The 13,083-nt window shown below is 48.2% G+C and overlaps 1 protein-coding gene across 4 annotated transcripts in view; it reads right to left on the bottom strand.

Moving 5' to 3' along the window:
- Nucleotides 1–13,083, bottom strand: part of LOC129708531 (F-actin-uncapping protein LRRC16A-like) — a 301,981-nt gene that overhangs the window by 69,850 nt on the left and 219,048 nt on the right. For all 4 annotated transcript variants that reach the window (XM_055654335.1, XM_055654351.1, XM_055654347.1 and 1 more), the window contains exons 22-24: nucleotides 11,975–12,043; nucleotides 4,514–4,607; nucleotides 3,469–3,567 (exon numbers count right to left, since the gene is read on the bottom strand). In XM_055654335.1, coding sequence (XP_055510310.1) covers nucleotides 3,469–3,567; nucleotides 4,514–4,607; nucleotides 11,975–12,043 — 262 coding nt within the window. The remainder of the gene's footprint in view (nucleotides 1–3,468; nucleotides 3,568–4,513; nucleotides 4,608–11,974; nucleotides 12,044–13,083) is intronic.

Here is a 13,083-nt window from a genome sequence, read left to right as displayed (position 1 = left end):
ATTCACTGGATGAATTTAAGAGAGAGTTAGATGGAGCTCTCGGGGCTAGTGCAATCAAGGGATATGGGGAGAAGGCAGGCACGGGTTACTGATTGTGGATGATCAGCCATGATCACAATGAATGGCGGTGCTGGCACAAAGGGACAAATGGTCCCCTCCTGCACCTATTTGCTATGTTTCTATGAGTAGAATTAGCCCATCAAGTCTACACCACCATTCAATCATGGCTGATCTATCTCTCCCTCCTAACCCCAGTCTCCTGCTTTCTCCCCTTTACCTCTGACACCCGTACTAATCAAGAATCTATCCATCTCTGCCTTAAATATGTCCCGACTTTGTCTCAAAGCATTCTGTGGCAAATAATTCCACAGATTCACCACCCTCTGACTAAAGAAATTCCTCATCCCCTTCCTAAAAGAACGTCCATTAATTCTGAGGCTATGACCTCTTGCCCTAGACTCTCCCACTATGAACCCAGGATGGTTCAGTTGCCTGATTACAGCTGGGAAGAGACTGCCCCTGAATCTTGAAGTGTGCATTTTCACACTTCTGTACCTTTTGCCTGATGGGAGAGGGTGCGACCCGTCTTTGATTAAGCTGCTGGCCTTGCCGAGAGCATGAAGTGCAGATAGAGACAAGGGAAGGGAGGTTGGTTTGTGTGAAGGTCTGTGGTGCGTCAACCCTGGGTTCAAGGCTGCCTTCAGAAGATCAAGATCGGCACGTCAAATCAGCACCTCAAGAAATCAGTCAAGTAAAAGATCTTTCACTTGAGTTAAGGGCCTGTCCCACTTTCACGAGGTAATTCACCAATTCTCCCCCTCGATTCAAACTCGCAGAATGTTCGTAACGAGGTCGTAGAGATATAGAGATATGCCATTTATTGTCACTATACATGTACAGTGAAACTGAAAGCTGCTCGTACTCAGTGCATACATATAATTTAGCACAAAAACAAGAAACAGAAAAAACAACACAATGTTGGGAGAGTCCAGAACCAGGGGCCATAGTAAGAATAAAGGGGAGGCCATTTAAAACTGAAGTTTAGGAGTTCGTAGATATATCGTAACGGCTCGTTATGCTAGCCGTAGGTACTCGTGGCATCAGGTAAGTCGGGATGTTTTTTTGCAGCCCAATAAAAAATGTCCACGAGTAAAAAAAATATTCGGGATGAAATAACTTTTTACTCGTAAGGAGCGCATCGAAATAGTCGTGGGAATTCGTAGACATACTCGTAGCAGTTCGTGAACATAGTCGTGGAAGGTCGTAAACGTTCGTAGATTATCACGATCTTGTTTTTTTTTTTTTAGGTCCTTTAAACTCAGCAGAGGTTTTGAATTAAGTCGTGAAAGTGGGACAGGCCCTTTGGACAGACATAAAATGCTGGAGTAACTCAGCGGGACAGGCAGCATCTCTGGAGAGAAGGAATGGGTGATGCTTCGGGTCGAGGCCCTTCTTCTGGCCCTTAAAAGTCATTCTTTTTATCAGAGATACAGTAGGAATACAGGCCCCTCGGACCACCCCCAAACACTAGTTCTAGCTTACTCACGAGGAACAATTCACAGAAGCCAATTAACCTACAAACCTGCACGTCTTTGGAGTGTGGGAGGAAACTGTAGCACCTGAAGAAAACCCACACAGGTCACGGGGAGAACGTGCAACCTCCGTACAGACAGCATGTGTAGTCGGGATCGAACCCGGGTCTCTGGCGTTGTGAGGCAGCAACTCTACCGCTGCGCCACAAATTCAGGGTCATATTTCATTGAACTAAAAAGCAACGTCACTGTTACTAATTAGTGCTGAAGTAGGCCGATACGATATTGGTGTTTAAGAGGCTTTTAGATGGACAATGGACAATAGACAATAGGTGCAGGATCAGGCCATTCGGCCCTTCGAGCCAGCACCACCATTCACTGTGATCATGGATGATCATCCACAATCAGTACCCCGTTCCCGCCTCCCCATATCCCTCGATTCCGCTATTTTTAAGAGCTCTATCTAACTCTCTCTTGAAAGCATCCAGAGAATTGACCTCCACTGCCTTCTGAGACAGAGAATTCCACAAATTCACCACTCACTGGGTGAAAAGGTTTTTCCTCATCTACATTATAAATGGCCAACCCCTTATTCTTAAAACTGTGGCCCCTGATTCTGGACTCCCCCAACATCGGGAACATGTTTCCTGCCTCTAGCGTGTCCAATCCCTTAATAATCTTATATGTTTCAATAAGATCCCCTCTCATCCTTCTAAATTCCAGTGTACACAAGCCCAGACGCTCCATTCTTTCAACATTTGACAGTCCCGCCAGCCTGGGAATTAACCTCGTGAACCTACGCTGCACTCCCTCGCTAGCACGAATGTCCTTCTTCAAATTTGGAGACCAAAACTGTACACAATACTCTAGGTGTGGTCTCACTAGTGTCCTGTACAGCTGTAGAAGGACCTCTTTGCTCCTATATTCAAATCCTCTTGTTATGAAGGCCAATTAGCTTTCTTCACTGCCTGCAGAACCTGCATGCTTACTTTCAAGCAAGCATGCAGGTACAGCAGGCGGATGTGCAAGGAATGGAAATATATGGATCATCTGCAGGCAAAGGAGATTAGTTTAACCTAGCATGATATTCAACCATTGAGGGTTGAATAAATTCCTGTGCTGTACTGTGCCAATAAATTGTCTATCTTTCAATTTCCATTCTGTGACCCAATTGTACTGTTACTGGAAATTTATCATTTCAGATTCACTTTTAGAAACTGCATTCCTAAAGAAGTCGGGATGAACGGCATAATCCCTTCAAACAGAGTCTGAAGGAGAGTCCCGACCCAAAATGTCGCCTATTCCATTTTCTTTAGAGATGCTGCCTGACCCGCTGAGTTACTCCAACAATTTGTGCCTTTCTTCAAACTATTGCTACTTTTAAAATCTATTTAAGGGCGGCACGGTGGCGCAGCGGTAGAGTTGCTGCCTCACAGCGCCATCCTGGCCATGGGTTCGATCCTGACCACGGGTGCTGTCTGTACGGAGTTTGTACGTTCTCCCCGTGACCTGAGTGGGTTTTCACCGGGTGCTCCCGTTTCCCCCCACACTCCAAAGAGGTGCCGGTTTGCAGGTGGATTGGCTTTGGTAAAAATTGTAAATTGTCCCAAATGTGTGCAGGATAGTGTTCGTGTACGGGGTGATCGCTGGTCGGCGCGGACTCGGTGGGCCAAAGGGGTTGCTGTTGCACTGGAGAAACAAAGACATAGGAAATAGGTGCAGGAGGAGGCCATTCGGCCCTTCGGCCCTTCGAGCCAGCATTGCCATTCAATATGATCATGGCTGATCACCCAAAATCAGTCTTGATACCCCTTGATTCCTTTAGCCCTAAGAGCTAAATCTAACTCTCTCTTGAAAACATGTATCTCTGTATCTCTAAGTGTGACGTTTGCAAACTGTGCTTGTGAGGTGGTTGCAGGTTTGACTGCATTCATACCTGTTGGGTGGTACTGGTGACGATGCCTTGTTGCAGCCGGTAGGTCTGTTCCTGGAGGTACTTCCTTGTCTCATGATTCCGTAGAAGATAATTCTCGATCTGCAGTGAAGATGGAAAAACAACATGGCGCTGCATTTAGAACCAAGGAACTGCGGATTTAGTTTAGTTTTAGTTTAGAGAGAAAAAGCTCAGAACAGGCCCTTCGGCCCACCGAGTCCGCACCGGCCGGCGATCCCCGCATATTAACACTATCCCACACACACACACCAGGGACAATTTACAATGTTTTTACCCCCAAAAGCCAATTAACTACGGATTTTGGAATGCGGGAGGTAACTGGAGCACACCGGGCAAAACTTACGCTGGTCACGGGGAGAACGTACAAACTCCGTAAATGCAGCGCCTGTGGTCAGGATCGAACCGGGGTCTCTGGCGCTGTGAGGCAGCATCTCTACCGCTGCACCACCGTGCCATATAACGGTGAGTGTGAGTGGTCGGAATCTAACCATATATTTTGAGCCATTACCTGTTGTTCAAGACAAAAGACATTTAGATCGGCACGGTGGCGCAGCGGTAGAGTTGCTACCTTAACGTGCCAGATGCCGGGGTTCGATCCTGACCACGGGTGCTGTCTGTACGGAGTTTGCATGTTCTCCCTGTGAACTGCGTGGGTTTTCCCTGGGTGCTCCGGTTTCCTCCCACACTCCAAAGACGTGCAGGTTTGCAGATAAATTGGCTTGGTATAATTGTAAACTGCCCTCAGTGTGTGCAGGATAGTGTTAGTGTGCGTGGATCGCTGGTCGGCGTGGACTCGGTGGGCTGAAGGGCCTGTTTCCGCGCTGCATCTCTCAACTAAACTAAACTAAACATGGGTGAGGCTGCAGTTATTCCATGTTCGGTTTTGGCCGCCCTCCTATGGGGAAGATGCCATTAGGACGGGTGGCTTACATGGAGTCAGAGTTGGGATATCTTCTGCTGCCATCGTAAGAGACTGTGGCTGAGTCACTTGAGACACAGAATGGAAACAGCGAGAGAACGAGTTTACCTTTTGCAAAGCCTCCTCGGTTTTTTCTGGATTAGCCTTCAATGCCTGTGAAGCGTCATTGACGGGAATAGGCATGAACCTCAGAGTATAATTCCTGCAAAGCAGAATCGCGGGGTTAATATCAATCACCACTTATCCCGATTACAGGTCAACCTCTAATTTTCCAGCGACTGGTGGTTCGGCACCTCTTTAATCTGGACCAAAGTACGAGATCTCACTTGAAATCCCCCCCATCTGATGCCAAGGCCGGGTTTCATTTTTTATTTTTAGTTTCAGAGATACAGCGCGGAAACAGGCCCACCGGGTCCGTGCCGACCAGCGATCCCCACACATTAATGCTATCGTACACCCACTAGGGACGATTTTAACTTTTTTTTTTTACCAAGCCAATTAACCTACAAACCTGTACGTCTCAGAGTGTGGGAGGAAACCGAAGATCTCGGAGTAAAACCCACGCAGGTCACGGGGAGAACGTACAAACTCCGTACAGACAGCGCCCGTAGTCGGGATCGAACCCGGGTCTCTGGCGCTGCATTCGCTATAAGGCAGCAACTTTACCACTGCGCCACCGTGACCGCACCGTGAGGCGGCTGATCTCAACCTTATCGGGACTTCCGCGGCTGATCGGCGGGTGGAATTTGCCTCCCTGCGGCCGGGGCTCTGGAACGCCGGCAGATCAGTTCCCATAGCCGACCCCCGAGGCTGACATTGCGGGCTGATATGTCGCCCCCCCCCTCTCCCCCGGGTGGCCTAGGTGGAACGGCCGGTACTGTTGGACTCCTCTCGGAGGCCGTGACCTCTGTCGGTCCGGCAAAACGGATAATCCGGAAAGGCTCTGAAACCAAGGGTGCTGGAAAACCGGTGGTGGATCTGCACAAGAAGACTTTGATAAATAAATGTTCAAACCCCTTTTTGGTAGATACTCAACTGAGCCAGAACATGGTGGACTCAATCTGACTCACGGCATTGAGGACAAGATGAGTTGAGTTCAGTTTATCTTCACCTGTACCGAGGTACAGTGAAAAGCTTCTGTTGGGTGCTAAACAGTCAGTGGAATGACAATCACGATTACAATTGAGCTGTCCACAGTCCACAGATACATGAAAAAGGGAATAACATGTATAACGTTTAGTGCAAGATACAGCCAGTAAAGTCCGATCAAGGATAATCCGAGGGTCACCAATGAGGTAGATAGTAGTTCAGGACCGCTCTCTGGTTGTGGTAGGATGATTCAGTTGTCTGATAACAGCAGGGAAGAAACTATCCCTGAATTTGGAGGTGTGAGTTTTCCCATTTCTGTACCTTTTGCCCGATGGGAGAGGGGAGAAGAGGGAGTGGCCAGGGTGCGACTCGTCCTTGATTATGCTGCTGGCAAGTGTAGGTTAATTGGCTTGATAAAACTGTCCCTAGTGTGTGTAGGATGGTGTTAACGTGCGATGATCGCTGGTCGGCGTGGACCCGGTGGGCCGAAGGGCCTGTTTCCGTGCCATATATCTCTAAACTAAACTAAACTATTGCAGAAGCAAAGAAATGCAGATGCTGGTTAATAGACCAAGGGGCATAACGTCCCTGTATTCAGTTGGCAGGCTCTCTCTGAACCCCATTTTATCTCACCTCTCGGGCCAGCTGCCATTTTTACCAGTCCTCTTTTCTATTAATTTCTATCAACATTGATAAAAATTAATTCTCTTTTGTCTTCATTTCACCTATCGATCTGGCTGGGTCTCTATTCCTTGGCACGGAGGAGGCTGAGGGGTGATCTTATAGAGTTGTAGGAAATCACGGGGGGATTGGATACTGTAGATGCCCAGGGGAGGGGGATCGAGAACCAGAGGCCATAGGTTTAAGGTGAGAGGGGAAAGATTTAATAGCAACCCAAGGGGGGCAACTTTTTCACACAGGGTGGGTGTGTGGAATGAGATGCCAGAGGAGGTAGTTAAGACAGGGGATGTAACAATGTTTTAAAGACATTTGGACAGGTACATGGTTGGGGAAGGTTTAGAGGGAAACAGGCCAAACGCGGGCAGGTGGGACTAGTATAGATGGGGCATCTTGGTCAGCATGGGCAAGTTGGGCCGAAGGGCCTTTCCATGCTATATGATCCAATGACTCTTTCCGTCACCGTGTCGCAATGGTAGAGTTGCTGCCTTACAGCAAATGCAGCGCCGGTGACCCAGGTTCGATCCCGACTACGGGTGCTGTCTGTACGGAGTTTGTACGTTCTCCCCATGACCAGCGTGGTTTTTCTCCGGAATTTTCGGTTTCCTCCCACATTCCAAAGACGTACAGGTTCGTACGTTAATTGGCTTGGTAAATGTAAAAATTATCCAATATAAAATTGTCCCAACTTCCAGTATAAGTCCCTGGCGGACTCTTTGGAAGGTACAAGGTATCCTCCAAAGCCTCCTTGCATCGTCCTCTCAACTCCAAGAGTAAGCCGGCTTGCTTCTATCGCAGGAGCAGTGTTTAGGTGACATTTTAATATTCTTCATAGTCTTCCAGAACACTGTAGCTTTGAGGCTTTTAAGGGGCTGTCCCACTGTACGAGGTAATGCAAGAGCTCTCCCGAGTTTAAAAAAAAATCAAACACGTGGTAAGCACGTAGAATGTACGTAGTGGGTACGTTGGAGCTCGGGACGTTCCTTAGCGGCTCGTAACACTAACGTCAGGTACTCGGGAAACGTGGTAAGCTCGTGAAGACTTGTGAAGATTTTTCAACATGTTGAAAAATGTCCACGAGAGCCCCGAGTACCTATGAGCGGCTATTACCATAATTCTCCGAATTCGAATCAGGGGAAACTTGGGAGAACTCTTGAATTAGCTCGTACAGTGGGACAGCCCCTTAAGGGCCTGTTCCACTTATGTGACTTTTTCGGCGACTGCCGGCACCCGTCATAGGTCGCCGAAAATTTCCAACATGTTGACAATTCAGCGGCGACCAGAAAGACGACGACGAGGAGACGACTCACGACCAGGCGACATGTCGCTGGGTGAAGCCCGTATGGTTGTGAGTAGTCGCCCAAACAGTTGTACCTTGTTCTGGTCACCGCTGGATTTTCAACATGTTGAAAATTTCCGGCGACCTGTAATGACCTATGATGGGTCCCAGCAGTTGCCGAAAAAATCTCATAAGTGGGACAGGCCCTTTAGAGATACAGCGCGGAAACGGGCCCTTCGGCCCACCGAGTCTGTGCTGACCAGCGATCACCCCGCACACTTAACACTAGAGATAATTTTACTATTTCAGAAGCCAATTAACCTACAAAAAGTGAGAGGAAATTGGAGCACCCGGAGAAAACCCACACGGGTCTCGGGGAGAATGTACAAACTCCATACAGACAGCACCCGTAGTCCGGATCGAAGCCGGGACTCTGTAAGGCAGCAACTCTATCGCTGTGCCACCGTGCTCCCCGGTCGACATCAGCAAGTTAGGCCAAAGGGCCTTTCCACGCTATATGACTATTAAACACATAGAAAAATAGGTGCAGGAGTAGGCCATTTGACCCTTCGAGCCACCACCGCCATTCAATGTGATCATGGCTGATCATCTAAACTCAGTACCCTCTTCCTGCTTTCTCCCCATATCCCTTGATTCCTTTAGCCCTAAGAGCTAACTCTAAATCTCTCTTGAAAACATCCAATGAATTGGCCTCCACTGCCTTCTGTGGCAGATAATTCCACAGATTCACAACTCTCTGGGTGAAGAAGTTACCCCTCATCTCAGTCCTAAATGGCCAACCTCTTATTCTTAACATGACTCTATCTGTATCCTCCAAAGCCTTCCTTTCAACTTCCAGAGTAACCCAACTTGCATTTAACACAGGGGTGGTGTTTAGTTCACACGTTCATAAGTGATAGGAGCAGAATTACTGTAGGTCATTCGGCCCATCGAGTCTACTCCGCAATTCAATCATGGCAGATCTATCTCTCCCTCCCATCCCCATTCTCCTACTCATAACCTCTGACACCAGCACTAATCAAGAATCTATCTATCTCTGCCTTAAAAATATCCATTGACTTGGCCTCCACAGCCTGCTGTGGCAAAGAAATCGACAGATTCGCCACCCGCTGACTAAAGAAACTCGTCCTCATCTCCTTCCTAAAGGAACGTCCTTGAATTCTGAGGCTGTGACCTCTGTGTCTCTCCCACCAGTGGAAACATCCTCTCCACCTCCACTCTATCCAGGCCTGATATTGATATGTGGCGCTGTGAGGCAGCAACTCTATTTTAAGACTCTTCCTGGTGTTTCAACACACGTTTATCCCTCGAGAAATTGGACCAATATTTATTATCTGGCAGTAGTTAGTGTGTCGTTGCAGAATAGAATTATCTATTGATGCCCCCCCCCCCCCCCCCCGTACACCAGTGACTGCACTTCAAAAGGAATTTGATGGTCGTGAAGTGCTTTGATCTGAAAGGCTTTGCAATAAATAATCTTCCTTCTATTACAGATGAAACATGTTCACAAAGACCTCTAATAACATTGGAAAAGGAGTTGGATCAAGAATTCTAGATAGAAACATAGAAAATAGGTGCAGGAGCAGGCCATTCGGCCCTTCGAGCTAGCACCGCCATTCATTGTGATCATGGCTGATTGTCCCCAATCAATAACCCATGCCTGCCTTCTCCCCATATCCCTTGTTTCCACTAGCCCCTAGAGCTCTATCTAACTCTCTCTTAAATCCATCCAGTGATTTGGCCTCCACTGCCTCCTGTGGCAGGGAATTCCACAAATTCACAACTCTATGGGTGAAAACGTTTTTTCTCACCTCAGTCTTAAATGGCCTCCCCTTTATTCTAAGACTGTGGCCCCTGGTTCTGGACTCGCCCAACATTGGGAACATTTTTCCTGCATCTAGTTTGTCCAGTCCTTTTATAATTTTATATGCTTCTATAAGATTCCCCCTCATCCTTCAAAACTCCATCATAAGTAAATAAGTAAATATGATAAGTAAAACTCCATTTGGTATGAAATTCCACCCTGAACCAACCTACCGCAACCAGAGAGCAGCCCTGAACAATTATCAGACGATCCTTGATCGGACTTGACTGTCTTGCCCTTGCACTAAACGTTATTCCCTTATCATGTGTCTGAGTGGCTCGACTGTGATCATGTATTGTCTTTCCGCTGACTGGTTAGCACGCAACAAGAGCTTTTTACTGTACTTTGGTACACGTGACAATAAACTAAACTGAACTGAAAGAAAATAAATTCTTCTCTTTGAAATAGTTTAGTTTTAGAGATACAGCGCGGAAACTGGCCATTCGGCCCACCGAGTCCGCGCCGACCAGCGATCCCCGAACACTAGTACCATGACTCCAGTGTTCATCCTTTGAATAAAATGATTATGTGCCTGTATGATAGATGTCGGGGGGGGGGGGGAAGATAAACTCCCATTCCCACACTGACCTTTCTGTCCTGGGCCTCCTTCACTGTCAGAGTGAGGCCCAAAGCAAATGGGAGGAACACCACCTCATATTTCACTTGGACAGCTTGCACCCCAGCGGTGTGACTATTGATTTCTCCAACTTCACAAAACCCTGGCAACCGTCCCTCCCCCACCCAATACATTGCACCAGCTTCAAGTCGTCTTGTTGAGTCTCATTGTCGGTAACTTGTTTTCACCTCGCCCACAGCTAACAATAACCTGTCTCCTTTATCATTGTTACTTTCTTTGCATATGTTTCGTTCGTACTATATGTCTCTATATCACCATCTATATCTCCATTTCCCCTGACTCTCAGTCTGAAGAAGGGTCTCGACCTGAAACGTCACCCATTCCTTCTCTCCAGAGATGCTGCCTGTCCCGCTGAGTTACTCCAGTATGGATATTGATTTCTCTACCTTCAAGTAAACCCTTGCATCACCTCTCTCTCCATCTCTCCCCCTTCCCTGGTGGCAATACAGGTTCACTGTTGTCCTGTTGAGTTTCTGTGTCTGTATCACTCACTTTCACCTATCCCACAGCTAACATCCCCACACTCTGAAGATGTACAAGTTTGTAGGTTAATTGGCTTGGTATGAATGTAAAATTGTTCCTTGCATGTGTAGGATAGTGTTAGTGTGCGGGGATCGCTGGCCGGTGCGGACTCGCTGGGCCGAAGAGCCTGTTTCCGCTCTGTATCTCTCAAAAATTAAAAACAATGAACTCCACCTTTCCACCTTCCCTTATTCTTATTCTTGACTATGGAGATGTTTGCATTACCTTAAAGGAAACAGATGCGGTAAGTGTAGATTAGTGAACGCATTTTTAATGTTTATCGTGGAGCTTCGACTGAATCAAGGAACTACTGGTAAATACTTTTAAAAAACCTGCAAGATCAAATTCAACTTTCAACTAATTCATGAAAACAAAAACAATTGTCCCTGACCAACAGACAAGTTTCAGTATTAAGGGCAGCATGGTGGTGCAGTGATAGAGTTGCCGCCATACAATTACAGAGACCCGGGCTCGATCCTGACTACGGGTGCTGTCTGCACGGAGTTTGCACTTTCTCCCAGTGACCTGCGTGGGTTTCCCCCGGGTGCTCCGGTTTCCTCCCACACTCAAAAGACGTGCGGGTTTTGTTGGCTAATTGGCTTCGGTAAAATTGTAAACTGTCTCTAGTGTGTGTGGGATAGTGTTAGTGTGCTAGATGGCTGGCTGGCGCGGACTCAGTGGGCCGAATGGCCTGTTTCTGCGCTATATCTCCAAACTAAACCATTCCAGGTCATCCAGCGAACCATCTCCACGCCAGCCCCCTCCAGCCCTCGTTCCCCGGGGGAGGGGGCACCTCCTGCAGCTGAGACAGTGAGACACCCCCCTCACCTCCCCACGGATCTTTCTACCGGGTCCGCTGCCAAAGTTACAAAAGTTCACCGCATAGTCCTCACCTTTGCCTGCCGCCGTACGTGGCAACATCACACCCCACCCACCCCCCTACCCTGTTCTCAGCTCCCTTCCCCCCACATGATTAGTACAGGTGTCAGAGGTTACGGGGAGAGCAGCAGGAGAATGGGGTTAGGAGGGAGAGACAGAGCAGCCAAGAGTTGACTTCATGGGCCGAATGGCCTAATTCTGCTATCAACTTATGACCGTATGAATTTTAGGGCGGTCACGGTGGCGCAGCGGTAGTGTTGCTGCCTTGCAACAGATGCAGTGCCAGAGACCCGGGTTCGATTCCGACTACAGGTGCAGTCTGTGCGGAGTTTGTACGTCCTCCCCTGCCCTCTGAGGCAGGGAATTCCACAGACTCACAACTCTCTGGGTGAAAAAGTGTTTCCTCATCTCCGTTCCAAATGGCCTACCCCTTTTAATCTTAAAACTGTGGCCCCTGGTTCTGGACTCCCCTGACGGGATTGCTCGGGGAGCCCGCACTGACTCAACAGTGTAGCTCAGGGGTAGATGCACAATCACCAAACCGGTCGCACTCATGAGCTCACAGCTCCAAAGGAAGAAAAGGCTGCCCGTGTCACCTACTTTTCCAGAGCCACGGCTATGTCCTGGAAGCCCTGAGCGGTGATATTGTTCTTGTCCCAGATCACCGTCCTGTTGAAACAGAGACAACAGCATGTCAGTCAAACACTTCGATACCTGTTCAGAGCTCATAGAATCTTGTCGCAACGGAGCGGCATGGTGGCGCAGCGGTAGAGAACCTGCCACAGAGGCAGTGGAGGCCAAATCACTGGATGGATTTAAGAGAGAGTTAAATTGAGCTCCAGCGTCTAGTAGAATCAAGGGATATGGTGAGAAGGCAGGCATGGGTTATTGATTGGGGCCGATCAGCCATGATCACAATGAATGGCGGTGCTGGCTCGAAGAGCCGAATGGCCTCATCCTGCACCTATTTTCTATGTTTCTATGTACAAATGTGAGAAGTGCATCCAGGTAGAGCTCCTGAAGGACCGTGTTGGGGAACTGGAGAAGCAAGTGGATGACCTCAGGTTCGTCCGAGAAACGAAGTCGTTCCTCGACAAGTCCTACAGCAAGATTGTTACACCTATGGTACTGGAAGAGAGAAGGTGGGTGATGGTGAACAAGGGTGGGAAGCATGGAATGCAAACGTCCCCGGGTGTTGTACCTCTTGTGAACAGGTTCACCCACTTAGAAGCTGTCGGGACAGAAGACGTTATTACACTGAGCGGCGGACTGGCTTTCGAAGCAAAGAGGGCTGTTGAGCCAAAACCAAAGAGGCCAACATCAGGCAACGCCATTGTAGTGGGAGACTCCATTGTGAGAGGTACGGACAGGGGTTTCTGCGGCAACAGGTGGGATTCGAGGATGGTGTGCTGCCTTCCCGGTGCCAGGATCCAGGATGTCACGGACAGAGTGCAGAAAATCCTCAAGGGCGAAGGTGAACAGCTGGAAGTGGTAGTGCATGTCGGCACAAACGATGTCGGAAAGAAGGGGATGAATATTCTGCAGCGTTTCTTAAATGTGTGAGCGTAGAGACAGAGGGGTGTAAAATGAGGGTAGAAGCAATAGGTAGCAAGGTAAAAAGTAAAAGTGGCAGGCAGACAAATCCCAGGCAAAAATCAAAAAGGGCAACTTTTCAACATAATTGTATAAGGGGTAAGAGTGTTGTAAAA

Source organism: Leucoraja erinacea, chromosome 2 (genome assembly GCF_028641065.1).
Source record: "Leucoraja erinacea ecotype New England chromosome 2, Leri_hhj_1, whole genome shotgun sequence".
Lineage (NCBI taxonomy): Eukaryota > Metazoa > Chordata > Chondrichthyes > Rajiformes > Rajidae > Leucoraja > Leucoraja erinaceus.
Note: the sequence above shows the minus strand (reverse complement) of the source record. Positions and strands in the feature narration are given on the sequence as shown.